Raw genomic sequence first — 26,801 nt, forward strand, 5'->3', positions numbered from 1 at the left:
ACTCTTGCCAATTATTAACAAATCTCTTTTCTCTCCTTTTTCTAAAATATACACACGCATATAATGTATACACTTGTCTAAAATGTATTAGACTAAATTAAACTTTATAAAATTCAACGCGCTGTATAAATTTATAAAATAAATTGCGAAAATAGGAGATTAGATTTGTACCGTTCAAATGTCAACACACGTGCATGTGCATTAATTTATATTAATTTTCATAATTTGTACGTATCGTTAACACACCTTATATTATAATCTCTCTCTATTAGATAGTTTTGACAAGTATTTTCAATATATAAATATTGTTTTGGTGTCAACAGTGTGATTATTATGTCGAGGTTATTTGCAAAAATAATGTACGGCAAAATATTGTTATTGCCTTTACAAAGGGATACATTATTTCTACAAATAAACTACTTTTCATGTCTATATCATCACATGTTGTTATTTCAGAGTTATTTTGTTACAAAAATAGTTTTTGTCACATAAAATAATGTATAAAAGCACTGACATTAGACGCAGACACTCTGTACCGACAATAACTAATCATTGTTAACATTCACCTGAGATTGACCAGTAGCCTGTGGCTGCGGTGACGCAGCTGGTGGTGGAGCTGGGGATTGAGACAGAGCTCGCTGTGGTGATTGACCCGATGGAGTGACTTGATTACTGGGTGGTGGAGGTGGATTTGGCGGACCACCTTGATTCCATCCCCTTTGTTCCGTATATAAGCTTGAGGGATGACTGGTTTGCGTCGTATAAGAGTTTAGCTGAAAAAAAGGATGCGATCAAACATCTAGTAGAAACACCAGTCTGACAATTTCAGTTTGTTGAAATTTCCAAGCATTAGAAGAAAGATACGAGTGACTGTTTACCTGATGATGACTATAAGGTGCGTGAGGTCTCGTGGGAGAGGAATATCGTTGGGCATATTGATACTGCATAGGTGTCGGAGAACTCTGTACTCCTGGTCCTGTGTGTAATCTTGGCGAACCCTGTCAATTCGAGGAAAGGAAATAGAATTAGAACGGTATGCGAACGAAAGGTAGTTGTGGTTGCGTAAAGGAAAAACAGAAATGTGCATTTACCGTCTGCGGAGGACGCTGGCTAGGTTGCGGATACACAGGCGGCACAACCGGTGGCCTCTGCATAGACCAGGGTTGCTGATACGGCTCGGATCCCATTCCGGGATAATTGCCGTGAAACCGATGCATCGACGGTGTGGACGCCTGGAGCAACTGGTTCAACGTCGGGGTAGGACCGGCCGTCTGCGAGATGCCCTGTCCGGTGAGAAACCTCGGCTGGCCGGAGAAGGTGCCGGGTCCGGGGTATCCGAGGCGCGACTCGATCTTGGAGCCGGGATAGTGCTCCTCCATCTCGGCCCGGTGCGCCCGCTCGCTCTCGTGCATCAAGTGTTTACCGTAATCGAGCTGCTTGCCGGGAAAGTCCGCGTGCTTGGTGACGTACTCGGGCAGCTGCTTGCCGGGCGGATAATCCGCCAAGGATTTGGTCGGAGCGAACGGTTGCTCGCCACCGGGTCCCCCGGCGCCGGCCGACTTGTTGTTCCCGTAATCGTCCGCGTAGTCGCGCATGACGTTTGGCGCGAACGGATGACCCGGGTGACCGGTCGCGGCGGGATGACCGGGCGCGTCGTGCGCCTCCTGTTTAACCCCACCGAGCACTCCGGCCTCCTGGGGATTCGCCTCGCGGGGCGACTTCACCTCGGCGGCGGGACCGTGTCCGCCAATGTCCTCGCGGTACTGACTCATCTCGTAGCCCGTCCCCGTCGAACCCGTCGTCGTCGTCGTCGTCGCTGTCGTCGTCGTCGTCGTCGTGGTCGTCGTCGTCGTCGTGATCGTGATAGTCGTGGTGGTGCTGGTGGTGCTGGTGGTGGTCGTCGTCGTCGTCGTGGTGCTGGTGTCCCCGCCGCTGCCGCTGCCGCCGCCGCCGCGATTCACATATTTAAGCAGCTGGGCCGCGCCCCGGGACACTTTCTCGTCCGGCTCAGAATCCAGCTGCTGCTTTGCACTGGCACTCGCACTATTCGCACCGCCGACTTGCGTACGCTTCTGTGCGCATTTCACAGACTCGTTCAGCTTCACATCGTTTTGTTGGCTCTCGGCTTGCGTCGCAGCCATGTTCTCTCCTCGCCTCACGGAGCCATCGTCGTTTTCGTAAACTGGCCAATCGCGGGACCTCGTGCGCGCCTCGGGCCAAGTACTACGTACTCGAAATCGAAGTACCGATTAGTCGAACGGCTCGCGTTGTCGCGCGCGACGCCACCCGGCGCATCCTCGAGAGCCCCCGCCTCCTGGACTCCGGATATTCAAGCCACGGCCCTAGGAAATATCAAGCCTTCCTGGCCTTTTTCGAACTACGGCCTTTTCGAGCCAAAAAAATGCTCGTACGCGAACGTCAAAAGCAGCGTCGCATGTATCACGCCATCTTGCGTCCGAGAAACGCATCGAGGCCGCCTCTCCTTGGGTCATCGTTTCCAACCTTCAGCTCCCGTTTCCATTCCATCTCCTTTTCTTCTCCTTTCGAAAATCTAGTTGTTCGTCCCACGATTTGCATCCTCAATTTTACATTTCGCCCGCCCGCGGACTTTTCTCCCATTTATTTCCCCGCGTTTCTCGCTCATTTGACATTTCGCGTTTGACGTTTCGACGTACCTCCGATTTTTTCATCGGATGCGACGCATCTAGATGTTCGCTGCTCCGTGACTGTTGCTTTCTAGAAGAAATATTATCGTATGTTATCTACCTATATGGCATTCCGTTAATCTCGCTTTTGATCGCCCGACGCACGAGCTGTCAAACAGCTGTCAGACAGCTGTCAAACCGCTGTCAAACCGCTCGTCGAGCAAAATCGTCGGAGCCAAACGGCTAAACGCGAGGTTTGCCGCATACTTTGACCCGGAAGTGGCTATCTTCAAGGCGATTCGCGATGCTGAACGTTCCATGTTATAAATAAAATCATTTTCCTACTTTCTCTCTTTTCCCGCCAAAATCCAATTCCCCCGAAAAATGTAGAAAAAATACAAGATTTGTTTTCGCTTACCCTCTTTTTTCAAATACAAGTCGAAAATACGTGATCCGACTCGGGAGGGATCAGGGAGAGGAAGGAGGTGCAGAAGGTGCAGCTAAAACGAACAGACTCGACTTGATGTTTACATCGCACAGTTATATCGCGCGAGCGAGCGATCGACGAAACAACCGCGGCGGCCATTTGCATTCGCGGGACGGACTCTCCGTCCGAATGGAGAACGGATTGTCTCGATCGTGGAACGCTTCCTGGCGTACGCGGCCGACTTGTTGTGAGATCGTTTTGCCGTTTGTAAAATGGCGAGGCCGAGCAACGACGCTTCGAGGATCGTCCGCGCGAATATCATTCAGGAGAATGAAAAGAGGCTGCACGAGGCGCGAATTAAGAATCAGGTATATAATATATATATATTGCGCCATAAGGTAATTCGGTCTATATTACATGCTACCGAGAACCTGCACCTGATGTCAGAAGAGTCTCGTCTTGCTCTAGTCTTGCATATATTATTCTGTGAAAAGTATTTGTATTGTGTGCCAATTTTGTACACTCACATCTACTAATGTTAGTTGACATGTCTTTTTCAGGGAAAGAGCCGAGCTAGGCAAGATCTAAACAAATTGTTCAATAAACTCAATCAGGCTGAGGCAACAAGCTTGAAAACGTCAGAAAAGTTCAATTCTTTGTGCTACAATGCGAGTGTAAGCATCATCTTTGTTATCAATATTTGTCAGATGGTGAAACGTACGATGACTACGGTGACCATCCATTCTTTATTTTAGAGGACAGTCCTTTATTTCAACTTGCTGTCCTTTAGATTTATTTATTCTTCCAAAACTCAATTTTGTTCTTCATTTTTATCATTTATTTAGCATTCTAATGTCACAGTATTAACATATGAGAATTGTATGAAAATAGACATAGACATAGTCGAAAGCAAAATTTTAAACTATAAGTATAATATGTAGGATTTCTGATAGTCACAGAATTATTTATTTATTATTTTTTTTCTTTTTTTGCTTGTCGATCTCCACCTTGATTGCAAACTGATTTGTTTTTATTTTCTCTCAGAAAATATGGTCATAATGACAGTAGATTCTTATATTTTTCCAGATTATTTCAAACTGCTGGTATGGTCCGGTTCTAGGATTTCCACCTGGTTCCTGGTGGGGCATACGCATGGACTGTTCCAGAGACCACATGCACGATCCATTTGACAAAGACATACACGAAGGACCATTCGGAGTTGTTTCCATCTGCACCTCTCACACCAACATGAACGAAGATGTGGATCTTGGTAATTTTCTCACTCTCACGGGCCAAGTGTTCAATGAGGATCAACCTGACGCGGATCCGTTTCTGCGCAACTACAAAAACCAGATACCGTTGAGATTAATCAGAAGCTACAATCTGCAAAACGATATCGCGCCCAATACGGGTTATAGGTATGACGGGCTCTACATAGTTATAAGCTGTTGGATAGGCGTGGCTTCGAACGGAATCAAGTACAACAAGTTTACGCTAATGCGTCTCGCTGGTCAAGAACCGCCAAGCTGGAGCAAGACCAACCCGGACCAATTTTCCGCGCGGCAATGCGTTCCACCGTCGAGATTGAATCACTCGAGTGTATACGATTTGAGAAAATGTTCGTACAACAGCGGCGGAATTTGCGGCAAGCGGAAACTTAGCCACAGAGATGATTCACCGGCTGCGAAAACGACTTCAACGTTCGTCGATGTCGGCCGGAAACCCGTACCTGAAAGCTCCATCGTCACGCGTCACGTCTTCAAGAAGCCACCGAGCAACGCGGAAAACGCGACGTCGACCATCGTATCCGATCAAAAACCATTAACGTGCCTGGGTGCGTCGTCTACGAAAACTCACAGTACAAACATCTCGATACGCATGGGTTTGTACGAATCGTCGCATAACGCGCAGGACGCGAAGAGGAACGTGTCGACAATGTTGCATAAACCGTCCAAGTCGATCGATATCGCTATTCGCACGGCGCTGGATATGGAGAGTGTTCGTGCGGCATCGAGAGACGATAACAAACTTGTCACTAAGTTGGATAAAGCGCTGGATAATCCTCAGATCAAAAGTGAAAATGTAACTTGCAACGGCTACATACTGCCTGAGAACGCCAACGAAGTCGTTTGTCCGTTGAAGAAGCGTGGAAGAAACCTACAAGCGTTAAACTCCACGGAACCTTCGCATACCCCTGTCTTGTCTTCGTCGCCAAACAACCTGGAAGACGGTGCAAATATCGTCGAGGAACAACTTCCAAATGTTCAAGACCACTCGTATTCGCAAGATTTAAATCCCAGCAACGAACCGGATGTACAGATATCAAATCTCAGAGACGAATCAACTGTCCCGAAGAACTCCATCTCGACGCAAGACAAGGTTCCTAATCACAACGATACCACTTTGGAGGTATCGAATGATTCGCTCTGCGCACAGAGCATAAAGTCTTTGGACTCTTTAACGCCGGATAAGATCTTGAATTTGATTAACAAGGAGAAGCATCATCCTCTGTCCAAGTTACTGATTGGAAATGTGATAGGTTTAACGACCGAAGAATGTGCAATGTTGAACGGATCGAAGGTAACGACTTTGGATTCAAAGAGCAAGATGCATATATCATCAAAGGTGAATCTTAGGAAGAACAGACGTAAGAAAGGAGATAATATAAAGGAGAACGTCGCGTGTCTGGACAATAGAAGATACTGCAAATATTCCAGATCCAAGAGATTAGCTTGGAAGGTGCAATCGGAAGCGGGGAAATTCGACAAGGCTCTACCTGGTGTAGATTGTCAATCGTGCAACGATCAGAAATGTAACAGTAATGCGAGGAAGAACGATCAGAGTGGGATATCCAAGAAGAGCAACGAGTACTTGGCACCATTTCGTGTGAAGACTTCGCTTCAGACTATCGCCCAGCATACTCGCAGCTCGTACGACATAAAGACTCGTCTTAGAACCGATAAAGGCGCGGTGGGGTCGATGAAGCAGGACTTTTCCGACTCGTCGAAGAAAAAGAAGCGGGACAGAGAGATCGCTAATTTGTCTATAGACGCCAATTTCGGTCCTATAACTCGCGGACCTAGAAACCGAAGATTACGATGCAAAAATAATACTTACGCGAACAAGAGATGTTGCAGCACCTTCAATACCGTGATATATTCGCCTAGCAAACGATGCAAGTCTAGTTTTAAACGAAAGAGCAAGCTGACCAAGGTGAAACGGGTCGGTGACGGGCGACCCAAAACCAGATACGCGATTTCCAATGCTCTACGTACAAAAGTCGACGGGGATTCGATGGAAAGGCAGAAGAGTTTCGAGGCTACCGTCGACACTGATAACGCGAATAAAGATTACAATCGTAACAACGTCGGCAAGAGGAAGGAGAATAGAGTCGTGAAGATCGATACCGACGACCGCAACATCTCCAAGGTCACCTTCGACAGAAGCCTCCGGAAGAGACTGACGCGAACGATTCCTCTGTCATCGCATCACGGCACAGCTCCAACCAAGCCTCTCCTGCATTATTTTCATAAGAAACCGACCCAGAAACCCAGCACGATGGACGCGACGACGCAGTGCAGGCTCATCACCGACAATCCGGAAATCTACGTGATCGGACAGCTGAACGATCGAAGGGCGATCCTGAAGATGGAGTGGGACAAGTATGAGAAGCTAAGATCGGAATCCATATCGTGCGACGAGGATCAAGAATTCCCGACTTGCCAGGCCTCGCGACCTTCTACCTTCGCGACGAGGAGCAACGACGAGGGAAGGAAGCAGGATAGAACGTCGGCCTTCGTCCCCGTGACGAACGCCTTCGACAGCGATCTGCGAATCGCGCGTCTCAGGTCGATCGGTTTCAAGCCTATAATCAAACCACGATCTCCTCTCGTCGATTCCAGCCAGGACCCACTGAGCAAGGTGGCCAGGCGAGACGTTGCGGAGAGATACGACAAGTACGCCAGCGAGGATGACAATACGGTCGTTTACATGGACGACGAACTGCAGTATCAGGATATCGAGGAGGAAGAGAATACATCGGCCGACACGTCGGTGCAGTCGAGGAACGAGGACGCGTTTCCGGAAACGTCCTGCGAAAACATGGAACCTCCCTGGCACGGTTGGAAGAAGATTGAGGCGAACAATCGATCGTATTGGATCGGCTGGTAGTAGTCGATTGCAAATTGTTGATGTACAAATTCTGTCAATCTTCTTCTCGCCACTGCAATCAGAAAACAAAATGAACATATTTCATCCACTCCTGAGTGTATATATATAATATTTTCTATTTTTATTCTTTTTTGCCAAAAATTCAAGGCTGTTGATGACATTTTAAATTATTTTTCTAACAATAATAATACGGTATTTGAAATATTTACTAACATATTTTTAAGAAAACATTAACAGATTATTATTGTATAATTAAGGCTCCTTGATCTCACCGACTATGTCGAAATTGTAATGTCAGAAGCTGTAAATACTTGCGTGTATTTTCTCGCTTCTGACGTCACAATTTTACATAGTCGTGACGAGGATTAAGGAACTTTAAAAAAATGCTTATATATATAATACATATATAAATTATTATATATATATATATGTGTATATTTTCTACAAGTGAGGTATTATTATTAACAGAGATGTGTTACTTGTAAATAAATAATGTTCTATTCATATAGTTGTCTCTTATCTTTATTACGAGATATAATAGGACAATAAAATTTGTTCACAGATTTACTCGTTTCTCTCTTTCTTTTCATTTTAAACGGCGACGAAATCTTTTTCGACACGATGCGCTCCGTCGTATAAAATAGATCTTTGCTCCTTACAACTTTGATCGTCTGTTATGTTTCTTCTAAAAAAAATATAAGGATTATACACAATTTGTGTACACACACATGTAAGACACCAAATACCAAACGTTTATTCATATTCGACACAATACCCGTCAATTCTTTGCACTTTATCCCGCGCGCCTATAATGTTATTATTATCTCTTTTTTTTTTTTTTTTTGGTACATATATATATATCGAAAGGCTTTCATTGAAAGAAAACTCGTCAACTTTTGCATTTTCAGATATAATCTATTTTAATGATATATACACGAGAATTTCGCAAGACGAAAAAAGGAATAATTTCATAGGACTTTGACAAGGACGCAAAGATTTTTGTGGCTCGAGGCTTCTTATGCGAGTACGAGATTACAAGGAAAAAGAAATGATGAAAATTCGTCGAACGCAATACGCAAATAAAAAAAGATACAAAAGTGAAAAGAGAAGCTGTCGATACTTATATAATAGATGTATCATGAACAATTAGTAATAAAAAAAATGTGTGTGATTTCGCAATAAAATTAAGTACTATACACAATTACAATTCGCTTATCCGCAAGATGTATAAGTTTTTATCGTGCAGTTAATATCTTTTACAGTGTCGTAGTACAGAGCCACCAGGTATATAGATAACACATTGCCTCAAATACATCTTCAGCATAGTAAAATAAATATCTTCTATATACCATTTACTCATTATATGTCATAACATAATACATATATTAACATGGATGTAACATTATGGAACTATTACAGTGTGCGGCGTAATACGTTCTTACATCCCGCGCGATTTTCGTTTTTATTTTCTCACCCCATTCCTTTTTTTCTTTGTTTCTTAAATCACTGCCCGTTTGTCTTCTGTGAACGTTACATTTCCTACTTGATTAAATTCGCTTCGCTTAAAAAGCATATCCTGTTTTTTTTCTTTTTCTCCAAAAAGCAGATCTCTAAAAGAGTTTATATGGAAGTCCCGGGCATTGTGATGCAACGTTGATACGAGTAGTCGAACTTGGAAATCACACATGCCTTATTGAAATTCATCGTCGCTGCTCAGCAACATCGTTTTCTCGTTATAGTTTTGCGAAATCGTGGCGACGCGCTGGTGAGAGGTGTTTCGCCTTTGCGGCGGCGGTACCGGCATGTTCTGCGGATCGTCCGGATCAAAGCTGGATACTCGCATACCACGTTGTCCCTTCGGGCCCCCTAATTGTTTCATCACATTATACGTTACATGGTAGGTACAGAGAAATATACATGTATAGAAAATATCATTTGGCCAATCGATCACACGTGAATTGCAAATTGTGCCGTGTAATAGTACAAGTGTTTCGCTTTTCTCTATTAATTTCAACGGCGGCAACATATGTGTGACATTGCGACGAAAATTTAGTAGACGACATCCTCGCCGAAATGTCACATTTACATATTTCGAACACGTTCTTGCTCTATGCTCGCGAATCGAGAAATCGGCACAATTTCCGGATTAATTTAATTTTTTACATAACAAGTGTTATTTATTAGCGAATAAATGTGAAGGAAATATTTCTGCATCAAAATTTAAAATGCCGATTTCTCTACGAAAAAGTATACAATAATGCGCAATCAAGAAGATGCAAGTAGCGCAAATACAAATTGCATCGACAACGTATAGCGAGAACAAGCTGCTCGATCAGAGAAATAAAGTTTGACCGCTTATACGTGATGAGTGCAAAAAGGTGTAAATTAATGTGACGAAATCGCAGTATCAACAAATCATGCAAATTATTGAAATGGAAAATAAAAACAATCGCAGGTAGCTAGGAATTGTGATGGAATTTGTCACTATCCGGTGTACTTGGAAAGAGGACGCGATATAATGTGCTTGCATGCTTGGCCGCTTCACATTGTACATTCGCATGCTACATAATACCATGTGATAGAAATATAAAGTAAAAGCGATAAAACTAATATTAAAGTTGTGACAGTTATAATGTTATTGGAAAAAAATAAACAAATAAAAAAAAAAACAATACATCAATTCTAATGCCTAATTATCTTTAATATTTATTATAGAGCAACACTATAGTAGTACGTCTCTTTCTTCTGTTTTCTTTCCCTTTTTTCCTTGCGTTCTTTCTTTCTTTTATATACTATCAAGCGCTTAACTCTTACTTTACACAATAGACTTTATCTATGTAAAATAAATGAGTCTTATATGCATGTAATACGTATGTATCGATGATAGTTTAAGTACAATCCTTGTTTTATATATAATTTCAGCAGAGAAATTCATCTATCAACCCCTGATGGACAGATACCGATTTTTAAGAGATTGTGTAATCCCGTAAGCAAAGTATAGTGCTGTATCGTGTATCTTTCAATCTCCATTTAAAGTCGCGCGTAAAGCTCGATGTCCAATTTCTTGAAATTAAAAAAGTGACGCCTCACTGTGTCATAGCTTTTCGTACGGCAAGTTGGTACTAACGTCTGAAAAATAGCAAACAAAAGTGCCTTCAGAAGTAATTGTCGAGTCTAATCAATTGGCACATAGGAAAAACTTATACAATTAGTCTTTTCTATTTCAGTTTAAAATATTTTTGAAAGCGAATATTCTATACTATTCGTGATTTTAGATTTGCTTGTGTAAAACATTACACGTAGGTGCGAATGGATATTATATTAATAATATTCGCCAATTAGTGCCCGTATCGGCCAGCAGTGAAGTGTCATAAAATCGGATAAAAGGAAATATAAATTATGTACAAAAGCGGAAGCCTGTGCGTAATTGAAGCGTTTGCAATCTCGAATGTATCTTGTATATTGTAATTATATATAATTATCGCATTATATTTTAAATAATCTTGCTCTATAATTAAAATATTCAGTATCATGTAATTTTGCGTTTTTATGTCAGTTTTTACTTGATACTTTTTACGAATACATAAGAAAAAGTAAGTCTTTAAATTAATATAAAATGCAAAAATTTATAAATAAACAAATTGAATTTTTATCACATACTACGTCATGCTATACAAGACTGAGAGCAATTTAAAAATAATATAAATGATATAAATGTATGATAATGACACGATAAAAATAAAAAATATATATACAGCATGTATGTTATATAATTATGCAATAATGCATAACAGCAAAGAAAGAATTAAAGAGTCATAAAATGATATACATACCGGCACTATATTGTGTATACTGTTGGTATTGTGGATGGAAATTATGGATGGCATCGGTCATAATATCTTTTGGATTCATCGTTTCCTGCAAAATTAATGAGCATATTAAGCTTATAACAAAGAAAAGTAAATAAATAAATACATAGTTGCATCTTTGCGTATAAAAGATTGTAAAGATTGTAGAGATTGTAATTGTACATCTTATATACATACCTTCAAACTACTACTGATGCTTTGCATTGTCACGCTTCTACCCCTGGAGTCAGTAACACAGCCAGCTGCATATACTTGGTACGGAAATGCGTACCGTAAAGCTACAGCAGCAAACAGCATTTCGATACAAATAAGAAAATTTTGGTAACCAGCAGAGACTGCACCAGTGTTTGACTGACCCAAACTGTTTATAAGGGGAGAAATAACATTTGCCTTTTCCAAAATAGCAAGTAAAACACCTGATGGCGAAAAAAATGTTTGAAATTGTTAATTATATTCGATGTATAAATTTCGAAGTGTTTAATTTTTTCTTTACAGAACATATGAATTTTTGAAATCACTTTACCTTGCCAGAACGACAGGAAGATGACACTCTTCACTGTACAAAACTTGAGCACAGGCTCAAACGGCGTAAGCAGGTCTCTTGTAGCGAAATAAAATAGAAACAGTCCGTAAAGTGCAAGCGATACGCTAATGTTGTAAATTATAGTGATGTAAATGTAACCACCGTCGGGGGACCAATCTCCGTCTCTATAATGGTCAAAGGCTTGCAGAAATATGATGACAAACGCCATCACAGGTTTAATTAAGCAAAATTGCAAGGTGGCTTGTTTGCAGAATCTCAGAAAGCCGATGGTGTACGTCTTCCCGACTAGGCAACAAGTGCCGTAGAGGCAACTGGAACGTATCGGTTTGCCTCTGATCTCGGACATAATGTTGCCCTCACCACCTAGGTACTCGTAGCACAGCGACAGAAAGTTATATATAACAAACGCCTCGTAACAATCTCGCACCGTGAAGAAGTAAACATAGTAGCTTTCGCTGTTGAAGAACAACAGCGAGACCCATGAATATATGGCATAGATGGGTACGATGAAGAGAATTCGCACTATCCATCTCTGCTCGGTGGGATTCGTGTACCACCTGAGATGTTGGTAAATCTAGAAACACGATGAGAAAAGAAATATAGAACATTGAAAGATATAGAAAGGTAGGTCGAGAGGTGCAAAATCTAACGAATACCTGTTGGCAAGTGAGAAAGAGCGCCACCCACACGAATATACCAGCGATGACTTGGGCCGCGCGAGTTTGCAGAAATATCGGCGTTCCTTCCTTGGGGACGTCCGCCAAGTCACTGACATCGGTGGTCGTTGACATCTTGTCCGAAATATTCATGAAGGCGCCTGTGTGTCCCTGTGACTGCGCGACTACATTCATACGTCAACCTGCTGATGACAGGTGATAAATATACAGTTACATCAAGGAATCACTTCTTGTCAATAATGGGACGTGCGATACGACTGTTTATGACAAATCGATTGAACGTGGAACGACTTGGAGTCATCGCAACCTCGCGTAATCTCGAACGCGAGGAGAAGTGGGAGGGGGAGGAAGAGAAGAAAGAAAGCGCGTCGCGTAAACGAGATTGCACGAGCGATGGTCGCATAAATCGATATATATGTATATACCGTAAGTAAGTCACTTCCACGCAACAGTTTCAGGTTTCGACATCGCGATTACGCGATTTAAAAAATAAATAAATAAATAAATAAATAAAATAAAAATTTTACATACATTTTTTCGCAGGAGAAAAAATCCCCTCTCTCCATCTTCTGTCAATTCGTGTCAAACGACGACAACACATTCAACATACCCGTGTCCCCATTCGCTCGACGTCCACCTCCTCCACCCTGGACTTTCCTTCGTCTCTCCTTTCACGACGAAGCCAATCCTCGAACAAGTTCCCCAGGGAGTGGTTCCTCACTCTAGACTTCTCCCGGAATATTTCCAAAGTCTGGATCACTTTGACGATTCGATGACGCGTTTCGACGAACTATATATATACACACGCATACACACACACACGCACACACTCATCGAGAAGAGTCGCGCAGGATAATTGATTGTCCTCCGGGCATTCGCGTCCGCGAATTCTATCTGCACTCGCGTATCCCCGCGTCCGACATTCCTCCGCGTCCACCAGTCTGTCTCTCTTTCTCTCGCAATAACACGTCAGGTGTAATCTCGCACCTCGGTCAGTCGATTGATAGACAAAAGTGCACGGGAGGAGAGGAGGGAGGGAGAATCCTTCCGAAGGGAAAATCCTGCGGGGAGAGAAAATCTCTCCTGAGAGAGAGATATTTCGCGCACTTGTACCGTATTAGATGCTGAAGAAGAACCGTATGGCCGCTACTCCGTGAACTTCGATGAACTTGTTTTCCTCTCGAGCGAGCGAACTCGGCGAACCCTTCGAGCCCCGCGAACGGTTTCACTCCCACTACTGCGCGCCTGCGCGCCTGTCATTCGCTCCCCACGCGAGCTGTCACTTCTGCGCAAGACGGGATGCGCGGCGTTCTACTCCTTTTAGCCGCTCGGCCGCTGTGGCGGAAAAAGGAGGAAAAAAATCACGATTTTCTTGCGTGTTCTTGATTCCCGCACGAAAGTGCACAGAGAGTGAAGTTACGGAGAGTCGATCTCGCGGTATGCAGATATCGAAACTGGCATCAGCTGACGTCAGCGATAGAGCGATTTGATATATTTTACCTCTCGTTCCCCCGGTCTTTTTTTAAATATTTTATTATAGAATACATTTATATAGGATATTTATAATTTTATTTTTTGTTATTTTTATTTATCTATTTTTTTTTATATTTTATATAAAAGCGATATACATATTTTTACGCATTTCTGTTATATAATTTTAATCGTGAAAGGAGTCTGATTTGAATAATGTCGTTTATATTAAGAGAGAAAATATATCTGAATTTTAAGTAGTAAGCGAGTTTTGGCACCAAATTCTCGAGAGAAATTTGCATATCTTAAATGACTTCTCTTTCTCTTTTGTTTTTTTCTTTTTTTAGTGGAAGGTCACGTTATTCGTGCCGACCTCCGAAGGTTGCGCAAATTGCCGGATCTTCGATTTCGCCTCTCTAACGCACGAAGGTCGAGGAATGTGGGATGGAAATAATATATTTTTGACGTCGAATGACGTCATATAGATGTTAAAATGACGTCAGTTTGCTACTCGAAGTATTTATTCGCGTTTCGCACAAAAGAGAGCACGATGATACAAAAGATCAAAAAATGACGCAAATAAGAATTGAAGAAAAAACTTCGCGCCCTTTGATGACGTCATTGGACAGAAAAAGGAGAAGGATATAGTCGCGTCTCGATATTTTTGGCGATCGAAGCGCGTCATTCAAATTCGCGGTCATCTGTCAAAATTGGAAGTTGACCATCTTATCTCGGTCGATAAAGTAGATTTCTTCCTCTTTGATTGATCTATTAAACGACACGTTTCCTCGCCTCTTCGACTTTCTTGCTTCTCTTTATTCATGGCGCACAGCTGTGCGTTTCGTTGAATTCTGTGTTTTCAGAGTTATATCTGCCCCGAGAGAACGGAAATGTCGGGCAAGACGAGACAATTTTCGCAATCGGAGCACGATGTCGATGGCAAGTGACGCATCGGCATTTTTCGCGGCTGCTTCTGACAAAACGATGCCAAGCGGATAAATTATGCCACGAAAAGAGAACACGTGAGTTGAAATTTCAACGAACTTTCTAACCTTCTAAATTGTCACCTCGCGAAAGAATTATCCGCAATTGAGGTTCCTTCGTCTCGAACCGACGTATATAATTGTAGAAATGTAAATTCAAAATCGTAATCTTTCACCATACGTTGACTTCTCTTCTGAGTCTAAATCTCGTTGCAGCAAAGCGAAATCATGGGAGCGAGACAGAAGAGAACGCATGAACACCTACTTCAAAACGTTGGCGGACCTTCTGCCGCCTCGTCAACAAGGTCGCAAACTCAACAAAGTCGACATTCTAATCCACGCTTCAAAGTACATCAAAGACCTCCATAATCGTACCGATGAGTTATTCTCTACTCACGCCTCCGAGGCACACAGTACGTTAAGTTTATTCTTTATTGCTGCACTGCAATAAGTTATAGTGAGACAAGTATATTTTGTTTCACTCTAACTTTTTTAAAGTTACAGAACACTTTTGATTATAAGAAAAATTTGTAGAACACCAAAATTATTAAGATTATATACACTAATAACATATATATGCATGAACATACTTTGTAATAAAAATTATGCAGTACAGATTGTATAACAGATTGTATAAAAAAAATTTTAATTAGATTTAAAAAATAATATTTATAATATTAAGAATATTGTAGTAGTTGTTTTTAGGTAGGTATGCCGTGTTTTCATAATTTCACAGAACACTGGTTAAGAATCTACTGCTCTAGCTTATTGCACTTAATATACACTAGTTCACCAGTTGTATATTGTATTGAAATGATTCTTCTAATTTTATATCAATATTTTTCAGAGGAAGAATTGGTTCGTTTGAAGAAACTCGTGACTCAGCTAATGTCTCGTACTCAATTACTGTCCACTCTTCTCAAAGAAGCAGGAATTTCTGTGCCAGCAGAGCCGGCTCTTGAAAAAATATGTCCTTTGAAATGGTCGAACAAAATTAATGTCGACGATGTAGATATATATTTTGATAAGATCGAAGAAAGTAAGTATGCAGCGTAATAGATTTTGTAATAGTTGAAAATACCCAACTATATATACTGTTGACATTTGCAGAAAAAACTGTAGAAACAAAAAAGAAGGAAAAATCTGTGAAGAATAAAGTGCCTTCTAAGAAAAAAATCAAGACACCATCGACTCCGAAAAAGTTATCCAAGGAAGCTGCTGTCAATAAGAAAGTTTGTAATTCGATCGAGAATCAAGAAAATCGAGTGAATTGTGCCAATAGCAAAAGTTATAATACCGATAATACAAGTAGTGTAGATGAAACTGGCTCAAAGGAAACAGGCCGTTCATGTCAAAATGGTAGATAGATTTAGAATAATAATTGTCTTATTCATTTATAATACGCGTCATAAAGATTTCGATATCGAATAAATAACTCATCAATTTTGTCTCTTTTTAGATTCTATTAATGAAGCCACCACTACAAGTACAATATAAAATACAAAGAAGAAAACTGGTAAGTTTAAAATAACCAATATACTTTCAAGATACGTTATAACAATCATTAATGTGAATTCTTATCTTCTTTTCAGCCGAAAAGAAGATTGAATCCCAAAAAGCGTTGAAGAAAAAAAGCAAAAATAAGAAGAGTAAAGATAAGAAAAAATCAACACCACCACCACCCGTAGCCAGCACTGTCACAAATTTAACTCCCAATACTCTGATTTTCTCTAATGGAAAGTTGATGCCCTTGGTAACTCCGATGACATCGAATATCATTGTAAATGCACAGCAAGCGCCAACTAATCCGATAATCCTCGGCAGCACGCAGCAGAATCAGATGATTGTGATGCAACCTTTGGCGAATCGCGTTCCAAATTCCGTCGTCTCCATATGTAATCATGCTTTGATCAACACCGTGCAAAAGGTCACCTTGAACACCGTACCGACTATTCACGCAAACATGGTTGTCGATTCTCAGAGTTCCAATATGAAGAATATGATCGGTGCCACGAAAATTGGCAGCCATAAGAACATCCTGCCAAAAAGCAAGGAAATCACAAAAACGACCATGGCTTATAAGATGCCTATTCCGGCGGTGCACAAGGAGAAGCCAAAGGATAGCGCGATTAAAAAAGAATCCGAAGTAAAAAAGGGTTGCAAAAGTCATTCCAAGAACCATAAAAGTGTTCCAAATACCCCGGAAGCGATTGAAGAAAATGTCGAGAAGAAATCGTCGAAAGAAAATACTACCAAGACTCAGGAAGACGCGACCGTGGCGCGAAAAACCGCTCTTAAACGCGCTTTATCCGCAGAATCCGTTTCCACGGGTGAACCAGAGGAGAAGAAGCGAAAGGAAGTAAACAATGAGGTAAATATCTCAACCCAACTGATCGTTTCAAAAGCGTCAGATTTCACCGTCACTTGCAAATCCATCGAAAGCTTGAAGTACGTTATAGAGAAAATAGGAGAAGATATCCGAGATGAGCACGTGGCTGTGACTAACGAAAAAGAATCCGCTGTCACTGAATCAAACAACGCGAATGACGTACAAGTGATGAATGACGCGAGCAACGAGAAAACGTCCAAAGCAGACAAACTGATAAATATCGTGGATGCGAATTGCCTGGAGATGGACAAGGAAACAACCGAAGATGCTGTGAATACGTCGAGGACTGTTGTTTCGGACAAGCTTCCCAACGAATTGCGCGAGACGGACGCGGTCGATCAATCTTCCAACAATTTTAGTATATCGATAGATAGTATAACGGAGAAGAATGACGAAAATGTGGAGCATTTAAGCGCAAAGTCAACCTTGACTGACATTGACGTGGCAGAGAAAGCTGTGGGTTCGGATGAGTTGAAGAAGACGTGCAATCTGGGCAAGCGTTTCGATAATCTTCTTCGCGTGACGACGGCCAAGGAGCAACAACAGGTCAATGACGCGATGTGCGCTGCAGATAGCAACAAGATCATCCTAAACTTGGACACGAACACTACGACGACGATGAAGTCCGACGCGAGTGCGAATGTCATCAACGTGGCAACAATACCGATATCTTCATCATCGTCGTCGTCATCGTCTTCGTCTTCGTTGACCAGCAACGTGATTAACGACGAGACTAAATTGACAAAGACTTCGAAAGATGAGATGTCAAAGTCATTATCGTATACCAGTGAGAACACATTCGTCCCGATCGGCAACAGAACTGATGGACTACACTCAGATTTGTCCAACGATATATTCGCATCGCTGCAAGTTCCTTCCAGCTCGCACAACTCGGAGTCGATATCGCCCACGGCGGCTTTCTTGATGTCCTTCCCCTTGGTATCATCTCTGAACGGCAAGACCGAGGTCCTGGACGAGGAGATGAAAGAAGACTTCAAGTACCACAGTCAGACTCCGCCGATGCTGTTACAAATCGGCGCGATAGAGCCGAACAGCTTCAAGATTAAGACGTCCTCGCCATCTCACGCGATTGCGGAGAAACGACTGAAGACGTCCTGCGAAGAGAAGCAAGTCGCATCAACGAATACGAATATAATTGCCCCTGCGGAGTGCTCGACGACGAAGTCGTTGCCGAAAGTGATGAGCGAGGAAACGTTACGAGAGCCGTATAAAATAGTTCAGACTGTTTTGACATCAAGCTTGCAGAAACCTGCGACGACTACAAGTTCATTTTTCTCTCACACCTCGGTCAGTTTCTCCACCGTAGATTCCTCGTGCATCTCTTCGAGTTTGGCAGCAAACCAGAATCGCCCGGATCAGCTGACGACAACGAACGCGTTGAACAGCGCCAACGTCATCATCTCGTCTCAAGCATCTCAAGTGAACATTCCTGCGTCTACGGACAAGAGCAATATTGTGGATTGCGTCTCCCAAGGAACAACGAATCGTAATTCCGACGTGGCATATTCCGGGACGCCAAACTTTCTGCCAAATTACTCGACGGTCCCAGACAACAGTCTGGGAACGCCGCAGCACACACCGAGCTCTTACAAGAACGCTATCGCGACCACGCAGAATCCAAACTCGCGCATCGAGAACGCCGATGGCTCCCAGAATCTGTTGGAAACTCGTCTGGATTGCACGACAGTGACCACGAACTCCTCGTCCGCGGCTTTGCGATCTTTCCAGGTGGATTATTCGGATCAGGGGAAGGATAAAGGCTCGCAGAGTTCGTCGCACGTTACCTATTCGTCGCATAACAAGGTTGCGCTCATCAATTCCGGTGGCATCGTTTCCGATCATCGTGTCGATTACGCCAGCCAGATAGATCGAAGTCTTCCGGCGACGTCCCAAAGCCTACCGAACTACTCCTCCACCAAGGAATGCACTCTTCCAGCCTTTTCTTCTCAGGACATGCAACCGGTGTACAATCAAGCTCTAAACGATTCTCCGCAGACGTTCACCGTTCACAAGAAACAAGAGCATATCATCGCGAGTTCTCATGATTACGTTCAAGCGAAGACGATCTCGCAAAAAGACTCGATATCGTACACAAATGGCGAGGCAAACGAGCCTGCGAGTGCTTCGTCACGGAACCAAGATTACGTGACGAAGAGCACGAGTCAGGAAAATCCTTTCCAACAGAGTTACATGAAGCTGAGCAAGAGCACGGACACGTCGGACAATCCGAATCAGGCGAATCAGAAGACAAAACTGAACGGCGTGCTCAACTCAAAGTCTCAGGAGCAGCAGCAACAGCGACACAATCACATACGCGACTCGGCTTACGTTCCCACGAAGAAGGTGGACGTGGATTCGTTTGTCCAGTCGTTCCAGTACGACGTCAAGGAGACGATGAGCAACGCGGGCGAGCGAACGAATGTTTTGAATGCCGAAGACACGCACAATAATTATGTCTCTTATACCAGCAGCAAGGACGATAAGAAGACGAACGCCGTTGCTTCGACAAACACCATGGTCAACAAATCCACGGTGGTGCAGCAAAATGTTGTTCCACGTTACTCGCAGCAGACGTCGTCGCTCGTCACCACGTCCAATTACGAGCAGAGTACGATGACGGAGAATCACGCCAAGTCCACTACCACAGTTGCTCATAACTCGTCCAACTTTAGCATTCTCTCGTGGACGACGTTTTCGCCTGTCAGTGGCAGTAGTGGTGGTAGCAACGGCGGTAACAATAACAACAACAATAATAATAACAATTTGATGCACTTTGAGCAAGTACAACCGCATCAGAACGATAATACCGAGGCGAAGACCATCTGCGAGAATTACAATTATATACCGTTACACAAGGAGAATCCCAGCTTCCCCAACCAAGTATTGATTAGTGACGATTATCCGAGTGTGTCAACTGGAATCGACAAGTTGCGACAAGGGAAGATCGAGCCGCAGAAGCAGTCTTTCGTCGATACTTCGAAAACCAGAAACGACCCGTCGAAGCAGCAGAACAGGATGCAGAGTCAGCAAACCGGCAACGACTATAAATTTGCCGATGGTGATAAAAGCAAGAACAAGTATACCATGGATTCGGCGGGCTACAACTTGCAGAACGAGTACAACCCCATGGATCAGCAGACCCAGCAACACGGTCCGAAGAATCATCAGAGTCTGTCGTCCAAGGAGAAGATGATCTACACTTACGAACCGCATAACTTTGATCTGGCGGAGAGCAACATACAGATTAAGTATCACTCAGCTGACACTACTTACGCCGGTACGAATTTCAAGTACGCCGACAAGACGCAACAGCCGGCTCAGCACAAGTATCAGACTCTCGCCCAGGGGCAGATTTCTGTTTTGTCGCACGACAATGGCACTTACAATAGCAGTGACATCAAGCACAGCCAGCAGCAGCAGCAACAACAATCGCGTAGTAACAACAATAGCGGTAACAACAAGTCCAAGGGTAATCAGCATCCTCAGCACGCGGTCAAGGCGCCAGTCAACTGGATGATGACGCCAGAGGTGAAGCACAATTCTGCGAATATTACTGATATTATTCTACCGCCGATTGGCAAGGAGCTGGACTTTTGTCAGAACAATTTGTTCAGCCAGACACCTGCATATAATCAGGGCACTCCGAATCAATTCTACAATAATTACGATGCAGCCACCGCTCATAGCTTCGCGAATCTACCGGTTCTGCAAAGTGATCCGAAGAGATCCGCGGAAACTTTTTACTCTGAAGAACAACCGTTTCCGTGGTCGCCGACGAAGAACAGCGTGCACAATAGCGTCGAGCACGTCATTGGTCAGTCATCGATCAAGGGTGTCGATCAGCATATCGTGCCGTCGAGTCTGCAATCCTTGGTCGGTGATCTCGATCTGAGTGCCAATTTGACGGAGAAGCAGAACTTTTTATTCGCCGCAGCGACTCCATCGTCTAGGATCTCCACGGAGCAAAGTAAAGACGCGTCTATGAAGGAAAAAGAGGCGAATAATGTGTCGGGACGGGATTTGCATGCTATACTGAACACGCAGAATACGCAACATCCGGCATCTACCTTTTTATCCGTGAGTCAGCTGGTAGAGCAAGAAAAGGCAGAGAAGAACCATCATCAGCAGAATCATCAGCAACATCATCAACACCATCATCCGCATCCGCCTCAGCATTCGCAGCAGCAGCAGCAACAGCAGCAACAACAGCAGCAGCAACAGCAGGCTAGAAAACATCAAAGGAAGAGCAACACGAGTCCCAGAACGACCAGTAAACGACAGCAAATGGATATTCGCAAGTCTACTACGACCAATGACTTGCATCAGAGACACGAGGAACAGAAATCTTCAGGACCTGTGTTCACAGAACAGAATTACCAGCAATCGCAGCAGCAAAAATACCAGCAGAATAATGTTCATTGGAGAAGCAGGAACTGTAAGAGCAATTACACCGCGGAGGCGCTGATCGGAACCAGCGTTCACGATCCTGGTGGTCATCATCAGGACAAGCACGCGTCAATCAAGTTCACGTCCAACTATCCGCAGAATAAGTTCCAGAATCTGGCCGCTACTGCCGCCGTGGATACCACGGTGATGCCGATCAATTACTTTTCCAGTGCGCCACCACCGGACGATGGCACCGCGGCTGGTTACGGCCAATCGGTGGTCAATCAAAACTTCAACACGTACGCGTACTCGTCCAACTCCGCCAACTCCATATATCCCACTGGGAACTTCATCACCAGCATCTCCACCAACACGTCCAACAGCTACATGGGCATGCAACTGCACGAGAACACCGCCGATTACACCGTACAGGAGACCAACACCTTCCTGTTGCCGAACATGGGGGGAACGAGTTCGTCCAGCACCGCAAACACGTCCAGCGCGAACACAATCTCCACCACGGCGAACGCGAACGTGAAAACTCATCAGCATTACGGGAAGCATCCCAATTGCGACAAACGCTCGTACTCCACTGCCGCGAAGAAGGGCAAGCGAAAGAGCGGCTTCGAGGCTGGTCCAATGCAAAATCTCGCTGAATTTCCGCTGTCCGGCATCACTTCCCCGTTGGAAGACTATCATCATCACTCGGCAACATTTTTGGCGCCGCCGCCGCCTCCACCGCCGCCTCACGCCAATCCCCTTTACCAGAATCACTCGCAGACGAACGTGTACGCCAAGACTGTCAACGGTCTTCCACCACCACCTCCGCCATCAGCTATGAGTGCTCAGGGTGCCGCGACCGTGGGAGCGACTAGCTTCTCCATGAACTCCAACATGGTGCGAGGAGGAATCGTCTCGAGCAACCCGATGGCCATGCCGCATCATCCTTCCGGCACCAGCCTCACCAATTTCAACTTGACTACGATATTCCCTGAAATGAATGATAAGGTATAATCTTACTGATATATAAAAGTTGTCGAAGCGACTACTCCTTGTTCGCTGGACCTTGTTCCTCAAATCTCCTTTTCTTTTTCAGGTCACCGGATATAAACCTTCGAACGGTATACCATCCGGCCTATCGCAGACTGCGTCGAATCAGATTGCGACCTATACGCAACGAACTAATTATCCGTCGAATTCTCTTGGTCACTTGCCGCAGCCATGTTTATAGAGTTCTATACACAATAATGATCGGATTACGTGTAAACGATTATGAGGAATAGTATGTATATATGTTATATATGTTATTTGTAAGTATCGCGCTATTTACTAATAGTCCCAAGTAGCAAACTGATATGTCATTGAACGTTAAAATAACGTTTCGTTGTCAAAATGATGTACACTTGCTACCTGAAGCGTTTTACTATTCTTCGCTCCCTTTTCTGTCTCTATCTTTTGACGCACATACACACATTGTAATTTATTATAAACACTAATGAAATAAGTTCATATATTTGTGATACGATCAATCGTCATTTGTACATAATGTAAAAATAATGTGTATTAATCATTAAATAATATACGTTATTTAACACGTCATGTAAATATAACATGTATTATTTATTTAAAATTGTACATTTGATTTACGTTGACGTGTTATTTAATTGACAAACATGGACTGTCGAGTTAACAATGATTTATTTCAATAAATCAAAAGTTCTTAGTACAAAAAATATATCCTGTATATTGAATCGTATCTCTCAAACCAAAATCACTTTTGCACATCGATATGGTTTTATAATACTTTTATTTATATTGTCTCGCATTAAGTTTTCAAATTCTTCAAATTGTACAACATTTGAAGCTCAAATTAACGTCACGCTAAAGGCTCTTAATTATCCGACCATAATTTGTACTAAGAATCTGATTTTATATATTTTAAGTTAAGTCAAGTTTATATGTACATTATTGAATTGTAGAAAAATTTGGATATTTACAAGCAACAAAACCACGTCCTTATCACAGCACATACGTATCGTTATTTATAAATCTACGAATGAAATTACCTTATATCTTTGGTAGGAGGTTTGAGTGGTATTTTACCTATAATAAATTTCTCAGCCAAATACATGCTCTTTTCGTCATCCGTTAATGCACCTTCCATGCTGTAAACAGTATCGTCGATAACAATATTATTCATGGCGTTGAACGGCGATTTCCCGAACGGAGAGGAGAAGTCGATGGTACCGGATTGAGTTTGCGCGACACTTCCGAACGGCGTGACACCTTGCTGAGTCCGCGGGGCGAATGGGTTTGCATTCGTCGTGAGAGTTGACGAGGAGGCATTAATATTGCCGAACGTCGACGTGGGGAACGAAGAATTCGGCATGGTCGCGTTGGAGGTTGCGAAGTTGGTTCCTGCATTCGCGAATATAGAGCTGGAAGACGTTTCCATGGTGCCGAACGTGCTACTTGGGACAGCCATGCCGAATCCTGTTCCCGCAAACGGTGTCGAGGTTGCACTCGTAGAATCGTATTGCTGCGAATTTACGGTGACAAAGGGTCCAGCGGTGATGGATGTTCCAAAAGGTGCATTGCTGTTGCCTAGCGACATGGTGGCATCGGTATTTTGCGTCCCACCAAAGACATTCGGGGCGGACACCGTCGCTCCGAAGGTATTATTAGCATGCTGTTGGTTCAGATCAAAGGCCGGTGTTGTGGTAACAGAGGCACCGAAAGCCGGCGTTGTCGTAACGGCGGATACCCCGAAAGCCGGGGTCGCGACGGCTGTAGATCCTCCGAAAATACTGCTCGTGGGTATCGCCGTGGTGGCGCCGAATGTTTGACCATTGCCGAAGATGGAATTACCGCTAGAATTATTGGCGTAGCTGGGAGTTACCCCGCCGAAAACTGGGGCCCCGCCGAACGCGTGCATCTGCGTCTTCGGTTGATTAAATATTCCGCCGTTGAAAGATGAGCCGGATGAGGTGGTGGAGGCGCCGAAGACCGAGTTTGTCTGTAAGCCGGACGATGACGAGCCGCCGAATAAGTTGGGCGTTGTGGTTGTTGCTCCGCCAAATATAGGGTTTGCTTGCGAAGTCATTGGACTGTTGAACAGCGAAGCGGAAGGTGCGTTGCCGAGCTGGCTCGTGGTACCAAACACGTTGTTAGTGTTTTGACCAAACACGCTTTGCGGCGATCCACCAAAGAGTGGATTATTCGAAGGTGTCCCAAACGTTGACGTGTTGTTCTGTACGCTATTAAACGATGTCGAAGTATTGGTTGTCCCACCGAAGAAGGAGTTGGTGCTCGTCGCGGTACCAAATCCACCGAGATTGTTCCCAAAGGACGTGGTACTACCAAACATCGGCGCTGCATTATTATTACTCTTTCCAAATATCGATGATGTGTTACTCGAAGATGTGAATCCTCCTCCGCCAAATGGATTGTTACTTTGCACGAAAGTTTTATTTCCGAATACATTATTAGTCGATGTGTTATTAACTAGGCCCAATTGAGGAGCTGTAAAGAATAAAATAGATTAGTATATGATTTCCCAGCTGTGCTGCCACTTACGTTCAACTCACCTTTCTGACTACTTCCCAAAATCTTTTTCTGAAACACAATCGCATTGTTATATTTATTTGAAATCTTCATATCGACTAAAGTAATTAAATAAAGGAAATTGTATCGAGACATACCAACATTGTAATTGTCTCTCTGGTGGGATTTTTCAGTGCTTCTCTCTTCGCTTTCATATCTTGGCACAATTGTTGATAGTGTAATTTCTAAAAGTAATTCCCAAAAATAAACATTTGAAATTACAAAAGTTGGAAGCATTCTGACAATGCAATTCTACTAACTGCTTGTTCAACCAGGCCATTTTTCTGTGCTTCGTATATCTCGCATCGCACTTCTTCTGGAGAGAGATCATCCATGCCTGGTATAATAGGACGATCTCTAAATGGCCCGAAACATGACAGTAGCCACTGGCCACCCCTCTCCGCAAGGAGTATCTCCTTAGCAACAGTGATACTGTAATATATAAATTAATAAAAAAAAAAATATATATATATATAAATTGAATTTACATTTTATTATATACAAAATTGATCTACAACATTCTTTGATGTCAAACTTACGCGATGTCATCCTCGTTATGCTCGGCTTTGGTGTTGGCTATTGGAAGGAAAACAATATTATTCATGATGGCAAAAATAGTAAAAATATTAAATGTTAAATATCTTACTGTTTATGTGTTCGAATTTGCAATATTGCCCATAACGGCAATTGCCTTGCTGGTAGTAGTTGCAGTTAACCATTGTGTACACAGGGTCGCATAAATTCTCTCCTTTTAAGTATACAAACTCTTTCTTCTTCTTGGAAATAGTGCGATTCAGCAGTCTCAATTTCTCAGCATCGCGTGTCCTCGGATTCGGATATAAAATCAGTCATGACAAGGAGTGGCTAGTAGATTGACACAATGAAAGCTTTGCGCGCGAAAAATATAGCTAGCTGGATATTATATGGTTAGAAATGTGAATCTTAAATATATAAAGAATCTTTAGTGCGTCTCGCAAATTAAATAGATGAGATTCTTTTATATCTCAAGTCGTCTAATTCATCACTTCTAATGTGTCCATCGCACTCCGGTAAAGGCAACAAAAATATTATAATGAGGTCTTGTCTCTTTCCTCATGAATAATTGTCTGTTATCGAAATACACAATATCACACTCTTTCACTTTTCTTCTCTACTTCTCTTCTTTGTCAAATATCGCATAATCTTTCATTTTATTTATCGAAAATTTTATTTTGCACGTGTGGCTTTATGTAATTCACAACACAACGAAAAAATATATATCGGTAAAATAGTTTTCCTTCATATCATGTGATGTCATTATACTAAATGCTACTTTATCGATATATCTTTAAAAAATTTTCATTTCTACATATATATTTTGTGAATATTTTTAATATATAAAAAAATATGTAAAGATTTCAGAGATAAAGAATGAATCATCCACTCTGTTGAAGAATTTATCTCTAGTAGTGAGGGTTTATTTTATTAACTGGAAGGATATATATTTTAAAAGTATGTTAAATGTATATATTCTACAATATTACATTGCTTTTGAATAAAAAAAAGTTTACTTCAAAGCTCTTCTATGTTCTTAAAAAAAATTGGACAGATAATCCTCATTTTTATCATCATAAGCAT

At 42.7% G+C, this 26,801-nt stretch overlaps 6 protein-coding genes across 11 annotated transcripts in view; 3 read left to right on the forward strand and 3 right to left on the reverse strand.

Moving 5' to 3' along the window:
• osa (trithorax group protein osa) overlaps positions 1-2,454 on the reverse strand; it is a 23,087-nt gene extending 20,633 nt beyond the window's left edge. For all 3 annotated transcript variants that reach the window (XM_029312751.2, XM_029312750.2, XM_029312749.2), the window contains exons 1-3: positions 1,092-2,454; positions 879-998; positions 567-773 (exon numbers count right to left, since the gene is read on the reverse strand). In XM_029312751.2, coding sequence (XP_029168584.1) covers positions 567-773; positions 879-998; positions 1,092-2,141 — 1,377 coding nt within the window. In that variant the 5' untranslated portion in view covers positions 2,142-2,454. The remainder of the gene's footprint in view (positions 1-566; positions 774-878; positions 999-1,091) is intronic.
• On the forward strand, positions 2,244-7,746 carry LOC114938707 (uncharacterized). Its single transcript, XM_029312753.2, has 3 exons — positions 2,244-3,440; positions 3,633-3,746; positions 4,159-7,746. The coding sequence occupies exons 1-3, from the start codon at positions 3,345-3,347 to the stop codon at positions 7,240-7,242; spliced, it is 3,294 nt and encodes a 1,097-aa protein (XP_029168586.1). The 5' UTR covers positions 2,244-3,344; the 3' UTR covers positions 7,243-7,746.
• Tmep (Transmembrane endosomal protein) lies at positions 7,747-13,579 on the reverse strand. Of its 4 annotated transcripts, none has more exons than XM_029312757.2 (6): positions 12,943-13,579; positions 12,312-12,514; positions 11,635-12,229; positions 11,289-11,527; positions 11,076-11,160; positions 7,747-9,108 (listed from the first exon to the last, which is right to left on the reverse strand). In XM_029312757.2, exons 2-6 carry the CDS (start codon positions 12,504-12,506, stop codon positions 8,933-8,935), a joined length of 1,290 nt encoding a protein of 429 aa, XP_029168590.1. In that variant the 5' UTR covers positions 12,507-12,514; positions 12,943-13,579; the 3' UTR covers positions 7,747-8,932. The 4 variants fall into 4 exon arrangements, with proteins under 4 accessions (XP_029168590.1, XP_029168589.1, XP_029168591.1 ...); XM_029312756.2 differs by having other exon boundaries at positions 12,312-12,517; positions 12,943-13,578; XM_029312758.2 differs by lacking the exon at positions 12,943-13,579 and adding an exon at positions 12,864-12,909.
• An 889-nt stretch (positions 13,580-14,468) lies between these two features.
• Positions 14,469-23,709, forward strand: LOC114938614 (uncharacterized). Its single transcript, XM_029312606.2, has 7 exons — positions 14,469-14,824; positions 15,002-15,198; positions 15,633-15,824; positions 15,896-16,144; positions 16,245-16,301; positions 16,378-22,589; positions 22,678-23,709. The coding sequence occupies exons 1-5, from the start codon at positions 14,805-14,807 to the stop codon at positions 16,280-16,282; spliced, it is 696 nt and encodes a 231-aa protein (XP_029168439.2). The 5' UTR covers positions 14,469-14,804; the 3' UTR covers positions 16,283-16,301; positions 16,378-22,589; positions 22,678-23,709.
• Positions 16,530-22,812, forward strand: LOC146721418 (uncharacterized). The gene is made up of 2 exons (XM_085486796.1): positions 16,530-22,589; positions 22,678-22,812. Exons 1-2 carry the CDS (start codon positions 16,530-16,532, stop codon positions 22,810-22,812), a joined length of 6,195 nt encoding a protein of 2,064 aa, XP_085342922.1.
• LOC114938615 (uncharacterized) lies at positions 23,183-26,446 on the reverse strand. Its single transcript, XM_029312608.2, has 6 exons — positions 25,831-26,446; positions 25,724-25,760; positions 25,445-25,616; positions 25,283-25,369; positions 25,169-25,196; positions 23,183-25,103 (listed from the first exon to the last, which is right to left on the reverse strand). Exons 1-6 carry the CDS (start codon positions 25,901-25,903, stop codon positions 23,644-23,646), a joined length of 1,857 nt encoding a protein of 618 aa, XP_029168441.1. The 5' UTR covers positions 25,904-26,446; the 3' UTR covers positions 23,183-23,643.
• Positions 26,447-26,801: the final 355 nt, after the last annotated feature.

The sequence above is a fragment of the Nylanderia fulva genome, unplaced genomic scaffold (assembly GCF_048542155.1).
Source record: "Nylanderia fulva isolate GAGA-0341 unplaced genomic scaffold, ASM4854215v1 Scaffold48, whole genome shotgun sequence".
In the NCBI taxonomy this organism is placed as follows: Eukaryota; Metazoa; Arthropoda; class Insecta; order Hymenoptera; family Formicidae; genus Nylanderia; species Nylanderia fulva.